The sequence below is a fragment of the Oenanthe melanoleuca genome, chromosome 6 (genome assembly GCF_029582105.1).
Source record: "Oenanthe melanoleuca isolate GR-GAL-2019-014 chromosome 6, OMel1.0, whole genome shotgun sequence".
Lineage (NCBI taxonomy): Eukaryota > Metazoa > Chordata > Aves > Passeriformes > Muscicapidae > Oenanthe > Oenanthe melanoleuca.
Window position 1 is genome coordinate 21,478,776 of NC_079340.1, and position 20,347 is coordinate 21,499,122.

The following is a 20,347-nucleotide window of genomic DNA, read 5'->3' on the forward strand; positions in this document are numbered from 1 at the left end:
GGTGCTGGCTCCCAGGGTGCTCTGGGGATCCTGGGCTTCATCTGATGCCAAAAGCTGTAACCTTGTTGTAACTTTATGCTGGCTTTATGAGGGTACAATGCTGCTGCCAGCTGCCTGCAGCCTCTGATGAACCCATGTGTCCCATGGGCAGAACGCTGGGGACCCAGTGACACCCCAGCTGCGGGTCCAGGTCCAAGACTGTCGCAACAGTGTGTCCCAGAACTGCAGGCAGTCCTAGGAGATGCTGGCAGCCCTCTATTGGCCCCTGACCCACCAAGGGCCAGTCAGCGTGTTCATGACTGCCCAGTGGTGCCCTGTCCCTGGGACAGAGGGCCCTTTCAGCACAGAGTGACGAGGCCCTTAGGAATGCAACTACATCCTGTCCTCAGTAACATCCCATAGCTACAGAACCCTAGGGACTTGGCCTCCGTCTGGTCTGTCTGGAGCCCCATGTTAGCATCAGGCTATGTCCTGTCTCTGGAAAGGCAACAGGGCCAGGGATAACCCCTGTCCCCAAGGGCAGAGGCTTAAGCCTCTCTGTTAGGAGCAGTGGCTCATCATCAGGAAGCCTGCCTGTGACTCCAGAGCACCCCAAGACTTTGTGACTATTGCCAGAGGTTCCAAGCAGAGAGGCCCTAGGGTGCAGGGCTACAGAGCTGAGTGTGATCTCAGCTCAGACCTCATACGCAGCAGGTCCCCAGCACAAAGTCCCAGACACTCAGTGAGCGCCAACATTGCTTTATTTGGAAGGTGAATCCATTGGCACCTGAAAGGAGGCTGTAAGGGGAAGAGCTGGGGTGACAGACAGGGCTGCAGAAAGCCAGGGGAAGGCACTTGTGGTGGCAGGAGCACCGAGGGTATTTTGGACAGCCTGGGCCAAGGGCTGCACCAGAGTAAGGCAGTGGCAGGCAGTGTCAGGGACCAGCCTTGACACAGGGCACAGAGAGCACGTTCCTACCCAGGGAAGGCCCAGGGTTTGGCAGGGCCCCTGAGCATGATCCACTGGGACAGCACATCACAATGGAAGTGGTGGCCCAGTACCAATCCCAGACCCCTTCAAGCCCTCAGGGGAATCATGGCTGCTGCTCTTCACCTCAAAAAGCCTCCAGGAAACCCCAGGCAACAGGCAGCTGTGGTCAGCTGCTGGGGACACCCATCTCACAGATCTGAGTCTGCACTGAGAATGGAGCAGACCCTCCCTTGCACCAGGAGTGACAGAGAGGACCTGCCTCCAGGCAGGGTGAGGAGGGCTTGTGACAGGGCAGCCCTAGCATGCTGCTCCAAAAATTCTGTCTCTGGCTGCCCATTTCTCTAGTCAGCCCTACATGGCCTCGTCAGAGCTTGGCACCTGGTGGCTTGTGGAGGCTGATCCAGGGCTGGGCTGGCTCCAGTGCCAGTGTCCTCTTCTGTTCTCCAAGACAGGTTGTGCTCCCACAATGCCTGGCCCCAGCTCCCCCATCTCAAGAGTGCCAGCACAGCCTAGCACTGCCATGCTGCAATGCTCATCCTTCCACCTCACCACACTGTCCAGGCATTGCCCAGTCACAGAGAGTCCAGAGATGAAAATTTTCCAGGATGATAAACAAGTGCGGCAGAGACAGGCAGGGCTGCAGGCTGGTCTCCAGAACCATCAGCGAGGCTGTTTCTGTCCCTTTTGGAGTAGCCTGGCCCCAGGGCTGGTTCAGTGGCTCTGGGTGGCTTGGAGCCACAAACCTCTCTGCAGGGACAGCAGGAGGAGAGAACCCCATAACAGGCCCCTCAAACCCTGGGGCACCTGGCCCCATCCCAGGTCTGTACAAACTCCTGGGCTGGAGACCTAAGGGTCACAGGACAGGTTGTGACTCCACTTGTCCTTTCCCTCCCTCCGCAGAATGCAAGTCTTGCTGCCCTGCTCAGTCTCCACAGTGGACTGGGTGCTGGATCTGTGCAGTACCTGGGTGCAGGACAGGGAGGCGCTGAGCCCTTTGGGGCTCCAATAAGATGAAGGATGTTTTCACGGCAGACAGAATGAGGGGCCCAGGCTGGGGAAGCCAAGTTCAGAGCCTCCCTTAGGGAATTGTGGAGGCGCCATGCAGCTGGAATGGCAAGACAGGACTGCCAGCAGGCCAGGGGGGTTTATGCCCATCCAACTCCACTAGGCACTGCTGCCCCTAGCTCAGCTCCCCCAGGCCAGTCCCCCTGCACCCCAGGGAAATGTCAGCACCCACCTGAAAAGGCAGCATCTGCAAGACCAGGGGCAGCAGATTTTGGCTTGAGTCCCAGGGGGTCTCCCAAAGATTGGTATCCCTCATAGGGGCTCTCCATTTGGGTCCTTCCACTTGCAGTAGCCTATGTGTTTCCAGCGGTGGGAGAAGGGCTGTTCAGTGGCTGGGTGTCCATGCTGTCTCAGTGCGCTGCAGGGGAAGCCGTGCTCAGCAAAGGCCTCTGTCTGTCCATCCGTCTGTGCAGGAGTCTCTGGAGGAATTGCAGTGCAGTCAGCCAGGAGAGGATGGGGTGGCAGGGTCATTTCATCCCAAAGACAGGTTGTTTTCTGTCTGCTGCTGAGCAGGGGAGCCAAGTGGCGTGGGGTCTCAGATGATGTCTCGCTGGTCCTGGCAACGCCGTGACAGACAATAGAGGCCGGAGAAGAGGTACAGGCAGGCAGTGATGCCCCCGCAGATGGAGGCGCTCAGGTAGGCACTGTACAGGCAGTGCTGGCTGTAGCCCGGCAGGTTGCAAAAGCTCCTCTGCTTGGCCTTGTGACCCATGATGCCAGTGGCAGCTGCGTAGAGCCCCACACCCAGTGCCAGGTCGTGCACCAGATTGGTGAGGAGCCAGCGGGAGCCCAACCAGGGCACCAGCTCCCAGCGCCCCAGCAGGCTCAGCCCGAAGAGGGCCAGGGTGAGGAGCCAGACCAGGACGGCGGCAAACAGAGCGAAGTGGGCCGCCCCCTCGTACTTATGAGCCGCTACCGTCACCCAGAAGGCAGCGCCCAGAGCCAGCTGCCCCAGGCGTAGCAGGCCCAGCGGGCTCCGCAGGTAGGCGCGATGGAGGCTGAGGGAGCCGCGGGCCGGCGGCCCCGGGGGCGGCGGCACTGTCGGGGGAGCTGTGCGGGCCATGGCGCGGCCCTGCCTGCTCCGGCGCGGCTCGGGCGGGACTCAGGAACCCGGCAGCGACTTCCTCCCTGCCCGTTGCCAAACATCTGGCACTTAGCGGTCCTCCCCTCGCGGGGCCTCTCTCCTCTCCTCCCAGCCCCGCCTCCGCGCCCCGCCGCACCTCCCGCCAGCCCATCGGACACCCGAGGATGCGGCGGATGCGCCGTCGGGCGGGGATCGCCGCGCCCCTCCCGTCCTGCTGCGGCCGGTGGGGGCCACAACGAGGGGCGCGCGGGGCGGCGGGAGGACGTGGGAGACGGCGACCGATGCCGACGGCGGGGTCCAGGGACAGCGCACCGGGACCCCGTGCGGCGGCCGGCGGGGGGCGCGCGCCGGGGTTCCCCTTACGTCATCCGGGATTCCCCTCGGAGCGGGGCGCGGCGCGGCGCGGCGCGGCCCCGCCCGAGGGCGAGGCCTCGTACCCCGCCCGTGACGTCATCTGCGCCACGTGGCCTCCCCGGCGGAGCGGGACAGCCGCGCCCCTCGGTGCCGATTGGTCCTGGCAGCGAGAGGCGGGCGGGGATTGGCCAGGGGATGGGGCGGCACGCGGGGAAGTGAATGAATGGGGTGCTCGGCTGTGGCGGGACCCCGGCACGGCTGCGCGAAGCGGGTCCGGGAGAGCAGCGAGCACCAGGCGGAGCCGCCACCGCCAGGTCTGTGCGAGGGGCCGTGGGCGCGGGGCGGCGGTGGAGCGAAATTAGATCACGGCGGGGCCCAGCGCCCCTGGGCAGGGCGGGACCGGACTTGCGTGTCCCGGCCCGAGCCGGGGCGTCTCCCGCGTTCCCGGGCGGCCCCGCCTGCGCGGCTGGCCCCCTGCCCGGCGTCCCGGACCGCCCTTCCCCCGACGGCCCCCCGTCCTCACTGGGCATCCGCGCCGGTCCGAGGCGGACCGGATCTGGGGGCGAGACCGGAGCCTGAGGAGGACTGTTCGGTACCCGCCACGGCCAGAGCCATGGGCACTCCAGCCTCGGTGGTGAGCGACTCTCCGAGGACGGGCGGCGCACCCAGCCCGCGCCCGTAAGCGGGCCTCGGCCAACATCTTCCAGGGCGTGGGGCTACGAGAGCTGCGGAGCCTGTTCCGGAGCGGCGGGGCCGAGCGGCCTGAGGAGCGCGCCCACCTGGTCTGGCGGTACGCGGGCCAGCGGCGCATGGCACGGGCCCTGCGGCGGCTTCGGCGGCGGCGACGACCGGCCCAGCCCGGCGGTGGGGTATGCAGCGCTACGGTGCTTCGAACACCTTCGGTAGGTACGGCCCGCAGCGGTGCGGCAACCGAGGGGAAGTGCGGCTCGGCCACGCCGCTAACACACACCTCTTGCCCGCAGGATCGCGGAGAAGAAGCTGGAGCGTAACTGCGGGGGCGAGACGGGCTCGGGGTCCATGTAGCATCACCTACCGTGTAGTGCAGCTGTCCAAGGACCCTAAGTGTACTAAGCAGGGTGCAGTGAATGGTTAATAAAGGGTGGACAGTGGTGGCTGGGTGAGACTCTGGTTGTGTCCTGCCCATCCCTGAGTGGCAGAATCATGGTCCAGGCTAGTTGTACGGCACCTAGTGCAAGGAGACAGCCCCACACCACGGGTCAGGCTGGAACAGATGACCCACAGGTCTGTTCCAACATCCCTGCTTAAGCAGGGTCATGCTAGAGCAGATGTCACAGGATTGCATCCAGATGGTTCTTGAATATCTCTTACGAGGGAGACTCCACAGCCTCTCTGGGCAATCTGTTCCAGTGCAGTCACACAATGCCCTGGCACAGTCACAGGGACAACTGAAGAACAAGCTAAATGCTGCCCTTCATGAGAAGGAATGTTTGGATGAGATAATAGACATTCTGCCAGGGAAAGATTTCTCTGCTGGCCAAGCTGGAAGAGTATAGCACCCAGGAAACGGAGAAGCCATGGGGGACCTTCTGAATCTGAAGGAGCTGAAGCAGGAGGTATCCAGCCTCGCTGCCAAAAGAGCAAAGCTCCAGGCCTGTTCCTGTGGCTGAAGGAGAAGGAGCTGCAGAAAGCAGCCTTGAAGTCTGAATGTAGCCTCTTCAAAAAGAAGTGGCAGCTGGGCAGCCTCATCTCCAGCTTCCAGAGCTCCCTTCTCCAAGAGCCACTGGGCCCAGGAGAGACTGAAGCAGGGCCTGCAGACACAGGATGCCAAGGGACAGCCTGGGCAGCTAGTTGCCCTCAATGCCCAGCATGAGCACACAGGAAAGGGACTCTGTCCTGCAGCATCTCCAGCAGTTGCAGGAGGCTAGTGCATCCCTGTGCAGGTACATATGGATACCAGCCATAGGCTGAGGAGCCCCGACCTGCTCTAGGGTGCTGCAGAGACGCAGATGTAGCCAGCTGAATGGCAGCTCTGTTATTCATGGTTTAAATACATTACATACATTTCTACAGTGCATTAGAACAATACATTTTGGGTCAGTCAAATGCAGCCGGGCCTGGCTGGGGAATTGGGATCTCCACTGCTGTCCCCTCTGTGCTTATACAGGCAGTGCTGAGCCCCCTTCCCATTGCAAGAGAAAAGCAGCTGCTCTGCCTTCCCAGGTTCACCTGCCTCCATCCCTCTCACTCCCCAAAGATGGGCTAACAGGACAACAAGACCCAACACTGACTTTTCCCCAGCAGCCTGAGAAGTTCAGAGCTCAAGGCAAGCAGGTGTAGGCAGCAGCCCTGGTGCTATTTTATACAACTCAGCAGCTGCTGATGAGGGAGGGGCTCCTTGCCTCCCCCACGCACAGCAGGCCTACGAGATTGTCAGCTCCAGGGCAGCCAGGAGTCCATGCTGGTTCCCCAGTGCTCCCACCCATGTGGTGGAATAGCCCCTCTGGCCCTTCCCTGGCAGCCCCTGCCCCTCAGAGGGTCCCTAGGCACAGACAAGGCTGGCACCATGCTGGCTGCACAGCAGCCAGGAAGCTTGCTGGGAGAGGGGAAAAAGTCAAGCGAGAGCAGCCATGGAGACCAGGCAGGAGAAATGGACTGGGGCAGAAGGGGAGAGCTCCCATGGGAGAGCTCTGCAAAGCCACCTGCTCTTCACAGGGACAAGCCAGCACCTTTTTCCCCTTACTGTCTAACAGCACCCAAGCCAATACCATGTGTTGTCCCTCTTATGTCCCCTCCTCGAGCCTCTAGCCAGAGAACAACCGTTCATTGCGGTCCCCGCTACACCAGTGGGCGGCAGGAACTCCCCCTGAGGAAAGCAGCGTGCACGGGGTTGGGGCAGCGGAGGGACAGTGGAGGAGTACAGCACACCCTCAGGGAAACAGAGGGGGTATCACCTGCTAAAGGCCTTCCCAGCCTGGCAGCTGGCATGGTGGGGAAAAAAAAAAGGGCCAGTGGCTGGTGAAAGGGCTGGACGGATCCTGGCTCAGGTAGCCTGTTCCTCCCAGCCCCAAGCAGGGGTGCTCAGAACCGCATGCAGGCCAAGGAACAGAGGCAGGAGCAGGGTCCCAACCATGCCACAGTTCCTGGCAGATTCCCACACCTCCCCCTGGCCTCTGCCCCAGGCAGGGCACCAAGCTCCAGTGGAGCTAGGGAGGCACCATGCCCAATCTGCCTGGCTCCTCCAGTTCAGCTGCAGGTTCTTCCAGCCGCATCTGCTCGCTCTATGCTGAAGGTCGAGTCCCAGCAGTGGCCCAGCTCCTCTCGCAGTGCTAGTCCGAGGTGGCCAAGCCCTGCCTGTGGCTCCCACAGCTACCACCATGAGAAGAAAGGCTTCCGGCTCTGGAAGCTCTGCGTGTAGGACTCACTGGTGGAGCGCTGGTGGGAACGCGCTGTTTCCACAATCACAGGTGGCATCTGAACCAGGTGCAGTGGACTCTTCCCATCTTTCAACGCCTGAGTCAGGTTCAGGATCTGTATGGCACAACAGAGCACTGCCTGATATGCCCTGCCAAAGAGCATCCACTCCAGCACCCTTCCTGATACAAAGGCAGGACAAGTATTCCTACCTCATCCATCTGTTTTCCCTATGCACAGCTTACCTGGCCTCTCATGACAGCAATCTGCTTGTGAAACTGTCCTCTATCAAAGCCGGGGTCTTTCTGCAAGAGAGAGAGAGCAAAGAATACAACGAGATTCACTCACTGCTTCATGCTATGAACAAAATGCTTATTCCCCTGTCCTGTCCCATGGGCTTCCTGCTTCTCTCAATTGAATCTTCAGCTCCTGGAAGAAGGATAACCCTGATGTGCCTCAGCCTAGAAACACTGTCAGGAGCTTGACCACCTTTCTGTCCCTGCAACCTTGACAGGGAGCTCCCCAACACCACTCCCATTTTCCTCCTCCCACATAATCTTCACCCACTCCTCCAGCTCACCTTGAAGAGCTCATACAAATCTTCCTCCAAGTCCTTGACAAAGTTGGGGTCTGAGATCTTGGGAAGAATCAGGTCCTTGATCTCTTGTGAAAAGGGGATTTTGGCCTGGGGCAGCCATGCCCAGTAGAACGGATCTGTGGAAGGAAGCAGGAGACATTAGAATTGGGGAAAGCAACGCATGGTGCCACATGCCCCTGGGTGGTAGATTCCTTGCATCTGGGACACAGGGTCCAGCATCTGCCTTCTACAGTATCTGCTGAGGAACTACCCATGAACCCAGAAGTTTCAGAGGCACAGCCCTAGCTCTCTCCTCTACAGCCCTTGAGGAAGATGCTCAAGCATGAAGTTGTAGGGCTCGCCATGATGCCTTGGTTTAGCCTGAGGGACTCACATGCTCTCCAGGAGTCCGGGTGTTTCAAGGGAAAGGCCAAACCATTGTCTATAGCAGCCAGCTTGATGATGGGCTCCTTCACCACCACCCAGTCGCTGTCCTGGAAGGAAGTGAAGCATGTCACAAGGAGGTCCTCCCAGCAGGAACAGTTCTTCTCCTACTCCCTCCAGCCCCACTGTCAGGATCTCTGCCCTGGCTATCACAGAGACACAGCAGCCTCTTGCCATGCTACATGCAAGAGCCTGTGGTTAACCACAGGGAAGCACAGTCTGCTTTGGGTGGGAAGGGGGACAAAGCTGTTTCCCTCTCAGACCCCACTCCAAGGTCCAGCAACACCAGTTTCCCCCACAGAGTTCAGCTGTATCCTCATGAAGTCCCACTAAGCCACAAACACAAAAAGTAACAAAAGGCCCAGGAGACAAGATCAGGCCTCAGCACACTTGGAAACCCAAGCTAGATGGGAAATTCCTGTCCTGCTTGCCAAGCAGGCAGCTTTCAGGAGCAAAGTCCCTGTGTTGCCCCTGAGCAGGAGAAGTCACTCACCCGCACACCCGCGCTGTCCAGGGGACAGTCATACTTGATGAGCCAGTTGTCATTGCCCCGATCTGCAAGGAGGTAAAACCAGCTGTCTTAGCACCAGGGCCTCCCTGCACCATGCTGGGCAGAAGACTAGTCCTCCTCTGACCCAGAGACAGATACATTTTAGGCACAAACTCCCACAGCCCTTAAACTTGCTGCTTGGGAAGCAGCCCCTCACAAGCAGCCCTAGAGGTCCACATATTGCCAGCTCCCAAGAGAAAGGTCAACCTGCAAGCCCCAGCGTGCAACCTCAATCCCTTCCAGCTTGGCAGAAACTCAGGAACACAGGGTGTAAAATGGGATACAGGGGTACAGTTAGGTGCTGGATTTCTGGATGTTCCTGGATCCTCACAGCTGGAAAACTTTTACCTCAGCACTGTGGTAGATCCAGGCCTGCAATAAATTGGCCAGCAGCCAGAGCTTCAGGTGGTGAGCAGCCCAGCAGCTGCACTCTACCGAGAGGCAGATGTCACCCAGCAGCAACTAAGGGGAGAGGAGTTTCGGGTGCAGGGAAAAGACACCAGACCTTATCTCCCTCCCCTTTCTCCAGCATGGTAAGGACATGAAGGAGCAGGCAGCATCCAGTGCCAGGAAGCTGGCCCTACCTGTGTTCCTGATGATGTAATCCAGCACCACCAGCCGCTCGAACTGCAGCAGCAGCTGCCGATTGGTGTTCTCTGGGAGCGGCTCGGCTTCAAACCGCCGCAGCCAGTAATCTGCATCCTTGTAGCCTTCCACAAAGAGCTGGAAGGAGCCCACCTGAAGCAAGGATTACAGGCTGCATTACAGAAGGCCACAGAGGCCAGGGAGGTGCCAACAGGCAGGCATGGAGGCTGGCAGCCCTACCTTGGGTGGCAGACCAATGCGGTTGAAGCGCTGGCCAACTTTCGGCACCTTCTCCAGGGCCAGCCTCTTTCCTCGGGACTTCACCCTGTCTATGGCACTGTAGTTAAAGGTCTCACTGGCCAGATACACCACCTGGAGGGACATGAGCACAGTCAGCAGGGCCCTCTGACAAGTCACAGCACTGCCTGATAAAACCAAGACACAGCATTTCCCACAGCTCTGCCAAGCACAAGGATCCCCATGGTTTGAGCAGGAACAGTCCCAGTCTAGAGCACTAGATCTCCTAGGTCAGCAGTGCCACAAGATAAGGTGCAAGCAGAGCTGTGTGGAAGCACACAAAAGCCTCCCCAGAACAAGACCCCAGCAGCTGTTCCCTCACCTTTGTGCGGGGAACAATGTTGAGTTCCAGTTTCTGGTCTACCAGGCTGGCACCTGCTTCTGACAGGTAACCCTGGTTCAGGACAAGGCAGTCTCTCCCAAAGCAGCACGGGCAGCACAACTTCTGCAGCCACTTGGTCCACTTGGGGTTCAGCTGCCCGTATGGCTCCTCATTCTTGGGCTTGAAGACGCCAATGATTTTCTGTGAATGGGAGAGAAGAGGGCTGAGTCCAGGAAGTTGGCAGAGATGGGACATCTTCCCAGCCCATAGCAGGGACACTATGAAACAGGCCCAGAACTGCCCCTCATTAGGATAATAACCAGCCTCCTGGAACCAGGCAAAACCCCACAGCTCCTGGGAGGGAGGTGGGCAGAGCTGGGAAGAACCCCCCTCCAGTCAGTACCCCATTTCACAAGAGCAGGGTGCTGCCCAGAGAGAGACCTTTATATCTAACATGCATCCAAAAAAATGGATCCAAAAAAATTACCAGCGATGATGCAGTCTCCTGGTAAACACATTGGTCTCATTCCCGTGACCTTTGGATGGCTGGGGAGAGCTACTGCTCATCGTCATTATGTCCACACAGAAAAGGGACAGGGATAGCAATTCCTGCCCTGGCTCAAAAATTCATTGAACAGAACTGATCCCAAACTGACCACAGCTGAGCACCTGCAGGACCCCTGAGAAGCCAAGGGCTCGGTGCTGGAGGGTCTAGCAGAAGGGTTGGCTCTCTGGATACACTGTGGATGAGAGAGCACAGGGAACTCAAAAACTGGGCACCAGCTGGTACCAGCAGCACTCCCAGCCCTTCAATCCAGCCTTGCATACACCAACCCAACAGTGAGGACAGCAGCATGGGTACCCCACTGCCACAGAGGCCACAGAAGCCTTGTGTGGGGCAACTGCACCACCACTGAGCCAGCGTTGCCATGGCACATAGAAGAGAGAAGGGCTGGGATAGGCGCAAGGCCCCACAAGTCAGGCATCTCTGGGGGGCTAGAAGTCCCTGCTCTGGTGTGACTCAGCAGCACATGCAACCAGGCCTTCTCCCCAAAGCTACGGCTATCCCTGGCCTGAGTGGGCATCACTTCCCCAAGCTGAGCTCATGCCAGAATGTGGAAGTAGAAGATGAGTCCCAGTGCTTCAGCAGGGAACCTCAATGCAATCTCAGTCTGTCAGGGGCCAAAAGCCAGGCCAGAGCAAGCAGAACCAAGGTTTTGTCTAGCAGGAAGACAGAAAGGAGGGGTTTGAGGGAAGAGGATCACTTGAGCCATGTCCAGATCACATGGTAGAACCACTTTCCCAAGGCAGGCAGGAAGGCAATCCCTCATACCAGCCCCACAGGGCTGTCACATGACTGTCAACCCATCCTTGGATATAAGCCCACAAAGAGCCCTGTCAGGAGCTCTGGCAGCATCAAGCCCTGTGCTCCATGGAACCACTCCAGCAGAGCAAGGCCCAGCCAGGCAGGGACAGCATGGAAGCGGAAACCAGAGGCCTGGCAGAACAGCATCCCCTTCCAGACAGACCCGTGCTGAGAGCAGCACTGACAGGGAAAACAGGTCTGCCTGGTGCCAGCAGCAAGGCACAGGGAGCCCGGCCAGCACAGAGGAGCAGCTAGCAGTGGGGTGATCATAACCACTGGGGCTGGGCAGCACAGCCCAACTGGAACAACTCAGGCCTTAGTAGCCTCAAGGGAAACAATCAAAGAGGAAAGTTCTTCCCCCCAATGTCTTCCCCCTGCTGCCCACAATATCTACGTGACACACTCTCTCCCATGCCAACAGTGGGATGTTTTTGGTAACCCTGGGCAGCAATCACAGCAACCAGTCACACACCATGTTTGCCGACAGCAGAATAATCTAAGGGGCTTGCCAGCTGACAACACCAGCAGTACACAGACTTTGGCTCTTCACACTCATGTTCCAGCAGCTGTCCTTGAGCTTGGTTCTTCTACACCCAGACAGCCTACAAGCTGCAATCCCCAGTCAGCTCGTCTGGCTGCCCACTCCAAGTCTCATATTGGGCAATAGGAGGGAGCCAGGCGGTGGCACAAGTGTTATTTCCCCACACGCCATAAGCTGAGCTGGGAGCTGCCTGCCACAGTTTCCAGGCACCAGCTTTCACCCAGAGAGGCAAAACTAGGACACACCAGAGACCACAAAGCTCACTCCTGCTTCCCTGGAAGCATCCATGTGGTAAGGGAGTCACAGGAAACAGCACCAGCTCAAGTAATTGGGCAGGGAGCAGCAGGTCACAAGACAAGCCAGCCTGTGCTGCACACTCATCCCGTCAGTGGCACAAAGACGGCTGCCACACAGCTGACCAGGTCTATAGGGGACCAGCTACACGCCAAGGACTCTGTCTCCACTATGCCAACCACACGGCCACAAACAAATATCTCACTCAGTTCAAAAAAACAGGCTAAAACCAGTTCAGCACACAGAGTCACAGCCCTGAGACTGGACACACTATGTTCAGATGCTGATGTACGGACCTGCGGGAGGGGATGACCTTCCTCTTTGGGCACAAAGCCGCAGATGAGGTTGAATCAGCACTTGGACACTGCTCCCCCGCACTCTCGCTGCTGGTCCCAGTGTACTTGTCCCTGGGGAGGCTCAGAGCAGCTCCGGCCGCTCCCACCACCCCTCCGGAGGGACGGGGGCCGCCCCACCCCCGGGTCGGCCACGCGGGGCTAAGCCCAGCTCACCCCCTGCGGATCCTTCACGAAGTAGCTGCCGCTGGAGCCCTGCGAGATGCGCTCGGGGAAGATGCCGCGCTCGCTGGCCAGCTCAGCCCGCCGCACCACGTCGGCGAACTCTGGATCCTCGGGGAAGTCATTGCGCTCTCGCTGCGCGGCCGCCGCTGCCGCCGCTGCCGCCGCCGCCGCCGCCGCCTGGGCCTGCGCCTGGGCCTGCGCCGCCGCCGGGCCCCGCGCCCCGCGCTCCAGCAGCGGCTGCCGCTCGCGGTCGCGGCCACCAGGGGAGCCGGGAGGGGAGGGCGGCGGGGGCGCGGCGGGCGGGAGGGCGCGCACGGCGCCCCCCGGCAGCCCGTAGTCGGGGCCCTGCGCCCTCTCCGGCGACACCAGCGGGCTCGTCTCGTCCATCGCGCCGCCCGCCGGGCTCCGCCGTGCAGCCGCTACCGCTTCCGCTTCCGTCCGCGTCACGGCACCCCCGGGGCCGCTCCGCCCCCCGCCACACCCCGCCGGCCGCTCCTCCGCCCTTCTCGCCACGCCCCGCTCGGCCGGAAACGCGGGGGCGGCTGCGGCCATGCTGCCGCTGGAGCGAGCTCGGCAGCTCTCGCGTCTTGCGCCGTTCGTTCGGGGAGGCCAGGGTGTGTTCGCCGCCCGTACACCGCCGCGGCGGCTGGCGGCAGTGCCCTACATAAAGATGGACGCTCTGGAGCGGCCGTGCCCATTGCTGCCCTTCAAAAGATGGCGGCAGGGCGAGGGCGCTGCCCCTCTGCAGCCACGCCCACGATGGAGAGCTCCTTGCCCCACACAAAGATGGCGGCCGGCGAGGGCGTGCTGGGCAGCTGGCCAATGAACAGTCGCGTTGCTAGTGGTTGCCATGGAAACAGCCAATGGTGAGTGGGGATGGACGCTGGCGGCGTGGCACCGCCCGGCGGGGAGGGGTGCTGGCAGGGGCGGTGGCGGCCACCGCCCCTCGGCGGGACGTGGTGGGGAGCGGTGTCGGTGGACAGCGCGGAGCCAGGTGAGCGCGGGCCGCGGGTTCCTGCGCCGCCCGCCCCGCCCGCCCCACTCCTGGGCACGCACCGGGTCCGCTGAGCATCGTCACTCGTGTCCCGGTGGTGGGGCGTGCGTGTATCAGTCGTGGGTGCATGAACACACCGCGCTGTGGGTGCATGAGCCGCGAGTGCACGGACACGGCGGGGCGCGAGTGCATCGCCCGCGGGGACAGAGACACGGCGGGGTATCGGTACATCGGGGTGCGGGTGCATCACCCGCGGGGACAGAGACACGGCGGGGTATCGGTATATCGGGGTTCGTGTGCATCACCCGCGGGCGCGGTCACGCCCCCGGACGCGCTCCTCAGGTGGGGTGTGTGCATCCCCCGCGGGCCGATGTCCGTGCCTTTGCCGGGGATGTGTGGTTCCGCGGGGCCGTGCACCCCTCGGCCGCTGTGCGGTTCGGGCGCGCTGTCCCTGTTTGCGACGGGCGCGGTACGTGCAGGCTCGGGGTGCTGGGAGCCCAGCGCGGGCGGCTGGAGTGCTCGTGGGGTGCTGTCCTCCGGGTGAAGTGTCACAGCCCATGCTGGCCTGGTTCACAGCCCGCCGTAGCACCCTTTCCTCCGCCTGGCATGGCCGGGCGGGCTGCAGGGTGGGAGCCGGCGATGCGCTCCCGTCCCTCCCATCAGCAGAGAGCACTCTTCAGTCGCTGTTCGCCTTCGCTGGGGCCATTTCTCTGTACACAAAGCCCTGGCAAGTTCCTGTTGTGCTCCTGAGTGCCGCGTCCTGCTGGTTCATGTGGTCCAGTACCCACCTCTTGGGTGATGCACAGCTGGCTGTGGGCAGATAGACCCCGCTTAGATGCTGGGATGCCCTTCCCATTGCAGGCACTGCCTGAGCTGCATCGGCAGCTGCTGGAGCGGCAGCGCCCAGCCCACCTGTGGGGCTGTCTCTATTCTGGTGGCTTCCCTGTGTGCTGGGGAGAGCTGTGCTGCCTGGCAGGGTTCTGTGAGGTGTGCAGGGCTTCAGGGGCTGCTTGCTGTTGGCAGGCAGGTTTGCAAACCCTGGGTAGCCAAGCAAAGACCTGAAGCCACAGGATCCTATATCTGCTGTTCCTCTTAGGAGGAGTGACCTCTCATACCTGGGGTTGAGCTGGCTCTGCCCATTCTTGATGCTGAATCTGGAAACCCCACAACCTCTCTGTTCCCTCTCCAGAAAACTGCCACTGAACACAGTCCAGCAAGCATCTCCTCTCCAAAATGCTTGTTTCTGCCTGGAACTGCCCCAGCAGAACTGAGAGTGGTGCCTGGCCTGAGTCTGCACTGTGCAGGACCTCTGGGGTACTGCTGGAGTGCCATGAGAGAGGCAGCCAGTTCCTGCCACACTCCTCTTCCTGCCACTCACTCACGTTTCACAGGGCTGTGACCCGCGTGGGCTCACATCTCCCTGAGCCCTGCAGTGGGGCGGGCAGCAACCCGAACCTGGCGGCTGGGGTTTCAGAGCCTGGGCAGGGCAACTGTGCTCCTGGGTCATGTCCTCGTCTGTGCTGTGCCCTAGCAAAGCTGTCCCCAGGGCAGACAGGCTCCTCTCTGCGAGCTGAGAGGATGCAAGGGCACTGGGCAAGCTGAGCTGCTGTCCCTGCCCAGCAGCTCTCTATGCCTCTCCCTGCCAGCTCTTGTCCTGCTGTGCCGGAGACTGTTGCCATGACCCTCACCAAAGGCTCCTTCACCTACTCCAGCGGGGAGGAGTACCGCGGCGAGTGGAAAGAAGGTGAGATGTGGCAGGAGGGAACGGTGCCACCTGTGCTGGGGGACAAGCAAACCCCACATCTCTGCTCAGCTTCAACTGGGGCAGGTCCCACATCTGTCCAGTGCTGCCCGTTTCTGCTCTCTCTAGGTCGCAGGCACGGCATTGGACAGCTGACATTTGCTGATGGCACTGCTTACGTGGGGCACTTTGAGAACGGGCTCTTCCACGGCTGCGGTGTGCTCACCTTCTCTGATGGCTCCAGGTGGGCACTCCTGCATACACCTCCCCAGGCATTCCCACTTGGTGTGGGGAGCTGCTGCCTCAGGGGATCATCCCACACAGGTATGAGGGGGAGTTTGTGCAAGGCAAGTTCAATGGCGTTGGAGTCTTCACCCGCTGTGACAACATGACCTTTGAGGGCGAGTTCAAGGGCGGGCGCGTGTATGGCTTCGGTGAGTGCTGGTGCCATGGTGCAGGCATCTGCACGGCCCCTGCTCAGCACAGCCCTTTCCAGCATGCCCTGCTTCCCTGGCCCCATCCCCAGTGAGTGCAGCTCCCTGCCTCTTCACTCTCAGCCCTTCCCTCCCGTCCCCAGGGCTCCTGACCTTCCCTGATGGCTCCCATGGCGTGCCCCGCAACGAGGGCTTCTTTGAGAACAACAAGCTGCTGCGGCGGGAGAAGTGCACGGCCATCATCCAGAGGGCCCAGGGTGCCTCCAAGTCTGCCCACAGCCTGACAGCGTGATGGTGCCCCACATCCCCTACCACCAGAGCAGGGACCCCCTACTTGGGCACTGCCTGGCCCTGCTGGCCCTGGAGAAGGGAACTGGCACTTCTGGATGCCTTTCTGCCCTTCATCCCTTCCAAGCGTCCTCCTGCCAAGCCCTTGCTGCTGGAGGGGATGGGACCCTCTGCTCTCCACCCAAGTGCCCTGGGGCAGCCGTGGTGCCTTCTCTTTCTGGCTGTAGCCCTGGCACCTGCTGGAGCAGCAGAAGGACAGGGTGACAGGGGCTTGGCCCCTCTTTCCCCGGGAAGACTGTGGAACAGTATGGCTGCTAGCCAGCTGCAGAGGTTGGAGAAGGGGGTAGAGACTGGTCCCTGACCCCACTGCCAGGGTGCCTTGGCTGGAAGCTGCTGACCAAGCCACGTGTCCCAGAGGGGCAGCTCCTGGCTCACTTTGCTGCCCTGGGGGCAGAGTGGGCACCCCGGGCATACTGTGGGCTGCACCCTCAGCTCTGGGTGACTGACCATCCCCCTGCATGCCCAGGGTACAGTGATACTGTGTCCTCAGAGAGCCCAGCCTGCTCTCAGGGCCAGCCAATAGGCTGTGTTCCCCTCATCCCTGTGCCAATCCACCCATCCACCCACTGCCTTGGGGACATCAGCAGCAGCATCCCCACCAAGAGGGACTGGGGAGTACCCAGCCTGACACATGTCTGCTGCACGCTGGTGGAGGATGGCAGCAATGGTGAGCGAGCAGAAGGGTCAGCTGGAGCCTGGAATGAGGGACACGAGCAGGGCTGTGGGGGCCAGGGCAGGGTGGGAGGGGATAGAGGTATGGCATAGGGGCAGGCGTGGGGCACACAGTTCCCCACTTTGCCCCCCACATGCATCCTTCATCTCCCCACTGCATGCTCACCGTCCCCCCCGGTGCGGTCTGGCTGGCTGTGGCACAGGGTCCCGGCGCTGCAGGGACCGTGCCCTCCCTGCCAGTCTCTGTCTGCTCCGGGTCCCGTGCCTTGCTGTGACCCTGCCTTGTGCTGCTGCCTGCACGGGCCTCAGCTGAGTAAACCATGTTGCCAAACACCGTGCCATGTCTTTTTTGCTGGGAGTAGGGATGGCATGGGGGCCTTGCACAGACAGGACTGCAGACACAGAGAGGAGATGGCAGGTTTATCCATGGCACAAGGATCCACCCCTTCCCAGACGAAGACAACAGGACCCTGGGGCCTGGCAGGGATGCAGGCTGGCCTGGGGTTGCCCTCCTCTACCCACTTTGCCAGTGCAGCCCTGTCCAATGGGAAAGAGTAACATGGGCAGCCCTCTCCTGGCCACCTCCCAGCATCCCCAAGATGTTCCCAGCTCCCAGGGTCTCTGACTCCTGTCCCTTCCCGGTGTGGGAAGGGGCACATGGAGAACACCTCACAACCAGCCATTGGCACTGAAGGTGCTCCTCAGCTCCTCAACCTGGGCAGGGCTCAGAGGGGCCAGGGGTGCACGGCAGGGACCTCCATAGTAGCCGAACCACTCCATGGCCTTCTTCAGCCCCGGGACCCCAAACCGGCGGGTGACCTGTGGGAGGGAGGGAGGGCGGGCGTGGAGGCTTTCTGGCTCCCATGGGCCAGCACAGTCTCTGGGCTCTGCTGGGCAGCCCCTGCTCCTTTGCTCGCCATCACTCCCCATGTGGGGCTGCAGGGCTGGCAGGCTGTGAGGTGGCTGCAGCACCCCATGGAGTGCTTACTGTGGGGTGGGGGTGCAGAGCACACCTGCACAAGACTCTGCACAGGAGCTCTGTGGCACATTGGACTCTGTAGAAGGGACAGGCCACCCACAGTGGGATGAGTGAGGGGCCCAGGAAGGAGCAGCTCTTCCTGCCCATACACTGCTGCCTATAAATAGCCAGCAAGGCTCTCACAGAGGGTCAGGCAGTGCCCAGTGCCAGTGGACTGGCTGTATTAAGGCTGTTCTTTAACAGGACAGGGCTGGCACTTCCCACCTTCTCATCTCAAGCTCGTCTTGGCTTGCTGGCCAAGGTGCTGTGCCATCCTGTCCCCTTGAACCACCCCTCTACCCACTGTAGCCCCAGGGACTTCCATTCTTTGTGTCTATAATGGCCTGGCACCCCCTCCCCTCAGCATCCCAGGGGTTCTGCCTGCTCACCGCCATGTTGGGCTCAATGAGGCGGTGCTGCAGGTCACGGGCCTCCTGCCACTGGCCCTTGCGGCACAGGTGGTCCAGCTGACACAGTGGGTCACCCAGAACATTGGCGAGGGCACACACACCCCCAGAGGCACCTAGAGACACCAGGATACACACACTGGCAGCTCAGCATGCTGTGCCTAGCCAGACCTTCCCAGTCTCTCACCTGCCTCCCCCAGGCAGTGCCCCCAGCTAAGGATGGGCAGCTGCACTTACCCACAGCATAGCTTGCCAGCAGGAAGCTGGCTGATCCTGCCAGCACCTGGAAATCCTCCTGCCTTGTCTTGTAGACCATCAGCCCCATGCGAGTGATCTGGGGAGAGACATGCTATGCCCTGGGGCAGGCATCACCCAGTGCCCCTTGCTGCAGGCTGCCTCCTGGCAGCCCTGGGCTCCAGGGAAGGGCTGCAAGTCCCAGTTCCCTGTTCCCAGCTTAGGTCCAGGTTTGGTGGTAAGCAGCCCTGGGAAAGTCCTGCCCCACTCACGTCCCCACCGCTGTCCTTGATCCCAATGATGTTGGGGTGCTGAGCCAAGGTGATGACAGCCTCCATGGGCAGGTCCAGGCCAGTGTTGGCAGGGACACTGTACAGCACCACAGGGATGGGGGACGCGTCGCCAACCTGCAGGTGGCAGCCAAGCAGATTTCAGTAGCTGGGGTGGGTTGGGGATACACTGGACATGTGTGTCTTGCTGCCCCAGCTGGGGTTGCTGGCAGCACTGGACACAGCTCACCTCTGTGTAGTGATGGACCAGGGCAGCAGTGGTCATGGACCCCCGGTAATAGCAGGGTGTCACAACCAGCGCCACATCAGCCCCTGCCTCTGCCATGCTGACTGTCAGCTCAATAGTGGCCTGAGTGGCTGGGGAGGAGGCAAAGGGGTGAGGGGTGCTCCAGGGGGGACACATGGCCCCTGCACTGCCCCCCACACTGCCCATACAGGCACTCACATTCACAGCCCGAGCCAGCCAGCAGCAAGCGGTCCCTGGGCAGAGCCCGGCGCACGCAGCTCACCACCTCCACCCTCTCACGGGGTGCCAGGTATGGATACTCCCCGTTGGAGCCCAGCACCACCAGCCCTGGAACACAGATGTGGGGAAGGCAGGGCTCAGGCACAGGAGAAGGGTGCCAGGACAATCAGGTGCCTGTTACTCTCACTCTCTTCTTTGCTGCTGGCACCCGGGCAGAGCTCCGCAGCCCACAGTGTGCCCTCTCCTGCCTGTGTCCTTGCAGTCCCAGCCTCCTGGCCAGAAGAGAGGAGTCTCTGGGGAACATCCTTGTGAGCCTCTTCTGCAGCTCCTTTCCTATCATCTATCCATCCTTGGCAATCAACAGATACATGTCCCACAGATTTTTGAGTGTGCAAGGGAGTACAGTGCATAGGTTCAAGCCTGCAGCTATGTGTGGAGCACGTGTGCAAGCCTGCACGTGCGGAGTGTGTGTGCAAGCACGTGCTAGCGTGTGGTGGGGCTGTGCAAGGACACACTTGTGTGCCTGGGGACGTGCCATGCAAGGTGGGTGACCCGAGGGGTTGCCAGCCCCAGAGCAAAGTGCAGCTGGAGGCTGAGCACCCTTGGGAAGCTGGCAGGCTGCCTGCATGCTGCCTGTGTGGCAGGCAGGGATCTGAGGGAGCCTGCGTGGAGAACAGCGGGCAGCGCTTACCTCGGAAAGGGATGCTGGCATAGCGGCGCAGGTTCCCCTCCAGCTGGGCATAGTCCACCTCCTGTGTGGGTGAGAAAGGGGTGGCCAGGGGTGGGAAGATGCCCCCAAGATTGAGTGAGGGCTCTGATCCCCGGGCAGTGCTGAGCCCCCGGCGCTGGCTGCGGGCTGCCCAGCGCAGAGCTGCCAGGGCGGGCCGGAGGGAGGAGGTGAGGAGGCTGCTGAATGCCATGGTGGCTGGGTGCTGCTGCAGGCTGTGCTGCTTGCCTTGCCGAGGGGCTGTTAATGTTTGACGGGGCACGTGAGGGACCTGCAGCCCTGCTGGGCAGATGACATGGGGGTTGTACCAGATGACCTCAGGATGTTCTTCCCCCTTCAGGAGATGGCTGCTAGGAGCTCAGAGTCCCTCCAGGTGAGCTTTGGCCACTGCGGCCGTGTTTTCCCTTCTGCTTGCCAGCCCTCTGCCTCATGCAGGGCTGGGCTGCAAGGCCAGGGAAAGATCAGTCATTGTAAGCAGGGCCAGGGCTTTGGTCAGGGATCACCTGACCCAGCTGTCAGTGTAGGGTCTCCTGTAAACGGGTGAGTGTGAGCGTTTCCATATAGGGAGCAGTGAGCACTGCACTCAGCATGTGTGCAAAGGGACCACGTGTTCCCCAGGAATGGCTGCAGCAGGAAAGGCAGAAGGACAAGAAGCC

General features: G+C 61.1%; 5 protein-coding genes across 7 annotated transcripts; 2 read left to right on the forward strand and 3 right to left on the reverse strand.

Annotated features, from left to right (window-relative positions):
• Positions 1–722: 722 nt before the first annotated feature.
• On the reverse strand, positions 723–3,526 carry MARVELD1 (MARVEL domain containing 1). The gene has a single exon (XM_056494641.1). The coding sequence runs from the start codon at positions 3,096–3,098 to the stop codon at positions 2,571–2,573; it is 528 nt and encodes a 175-aa protein (XP_056350616.1). The 5' UTR covers positions 3,099–3,526; the 3' UTR covers positions 723–2,570.
• Positions 3,527–3,604: 78 nt separating this feature from the next.
• Positions 3,605–4,603, forward strand: AVPI1 (arginine vasopressin induced 1). Its single transcript, XM_056494640.1, is given in 3 exon segments — positions 3,605–4,121; positions 4,123–4,375; positions 4,457–4,603. Coding segments are annotated over 3 exon segments (705 nt in total). The 5' UTR covers positions 3,605–3,696; the 3' UTR covers positions 4,484–4,603.
• An 869-nt stretch (positions 4,604–5,472) lies between these two features.
• On the reverse strand, positions 5,473–13,087 carry PI4K2A (phosphatidylinositol 4-kinase type 2 alpha). Its single transcript, XM_056494634.1, has 9 exons — positions 12,352–13,087; positions 9,642–9,842; positions 9,263–9,394; positions 9,022–9,175; positions 8,381–8,442; positions 7,838–7,937; positions 7,447–7,580; positions 7,112–7,171; positions 5,473–6,983 (listed from the first exon to the last, which is right to left on the reverse strand). The coding sequence occupies exons 1-9, from the start codon at positions 12,910–12,912 to the stop codon at positions 6,822–6,824; spliced, it is 1,566 nt and encodes a 521-aa protein (XP_056350609.1). The 5' UTR covers positions 12,913–13,087; the 3' UTR covers positions 5,473–6,821.
• A 137-nt stretch (positions 13,088–13,224) lies between these two features.
• On the forward strand, positions 13,225–16,880 carry MORN4 (MORN repeat containing 4). Of its 3 annotated transcripts, none has more exons than XM_056494637.1 (5): positions 13,225–13,354; positions 15,001–15,098; positions 15,225–15,339; positions 15,420–15,529; positions 15,673–16,880. In XM_056494637.1, the coding sequence occupies exons 2-5, from the start codon at positions 15,032–15,034 to the stop codon at positions 15,819–15,821; spliced, it is 441 nt and encodes a 146-aa protein (XP_056350612.1). In that variant the 5' UTR covers positions 13,225–13,354; positions 15,001–15,031; the 3' UTR covers positions 15,822–16,880. The 3 variants fall into 3 exon arrangements, with proteins under 3 accessions (XP_056350612.1, XP_056350614.1, XP_056350611.1); XM_056494639.1 differs by lacking the exon at positions 13,225–13,354 and adding an exon at positions 13,387–13,589; XM_056494636.1 differs by lacking the exon at positions 13,225–13,354 and having other exon boundaries at positions 14,978–15,098.
• Positions 16,881–16,950: 70 nt separating this feature from the next.
• Positions 16,951–19,973, reverse strand: HOGA1 (4-hydroxy-2-oxoglutarate aldolase 1). The gene is made up of 7 exons (XM_056494635.1): positions 19,656–19,973; positions 18,944–19,072; positions 18,728–18,855; positions 18,481–18,615; positions 18,212–18,308; positions 17,957–18,090; positions 16,951–17,368 (listed from the first exon to the last, which is right to left on the reverse strand). Exons 1-7 carry the CDS (start codon positions 19,882–19,884, stop codon positions 17,219–17,221), a joined length of 1,002 nt encoding a protein of 333 aa, XP_056350610.1. The 5' UTR covers positions 19,885–19,973; the 3' UTR covers positions 16,951–17,218.
• Positions 19,974–20,347: the final 374 nt, after the last annotated feature.

Coding starts and splice junctions, on each gene's coding strand:
- MARVELD1 (XM_056494641.1), bottom strand. CDS start 3,098: ATGGCCCGCACAGCTCCCCCGACAGTGCCGCCGCCCCCGGGGCCGCCG.
- PI4K2A (XM_056494634.1), bottom strand. CDS start 12,912: ATGGCCGCAGCCGCCCCCGCGTTTCCGGCCGAGCGGGGCGTGGCGAGA. Junction 8,443..9,021: donor TTACATCATCAGGAACACAG/GTAGGGCCAGCT, acceptor ACCTCCTTGCAG/ATCGGGGCAATGACAACTGG. Junction 6,984..7,111: donor TTGCTGTCATGAGAGGCCAG/GTAAGCTGTGCA, acceptor TGTGCCATACAG/ATCCTGAACCTGACTCAGGC.
- MORN4 (XM_056494636.1), top strand. CDS start 14,984: ATGCCTCTCCCTGCCAGCTCTTGTCCTGCTGTGCCGGAGACTGTTGCC. Junction 15,340..15,419: donor ACCTTCTCTGATGGCTCCAG/GTGGGCACTCCT, acceptor CATCCCACACAG/GTATGAGGGGGAGTTTGTGC. Junction 15,530..15,672: donor CGGGCGCGTGTATGGCTTCG/GTGAGTGCTGGT, acceptor TCCCGTCCCCAG/GGCTCCTGACCTTCCCTGAT.
- HOGA1 (XM_056494635.1), bottom strand. CDS start 19,884: ATGGCATTCAGCAGCCTCCTCACCTCCTCCCTCCGGCCCGCCCTGGCA. Junction 18,856..18,943: donor GGCTGGCTCGGGCTGTGAAT/GTGAGTGCCTGT, acceptor CCTCCTCCCCAG/CCACTCAGGCCACTATTGAG. Junction 18,309..18,480: donor TCAAGGACAGCGGTGGGGAC/GTGAGTGGGGCA, acceptor GTCTCTCCCCAG/ATCACTCGCATGGGGCTGAT.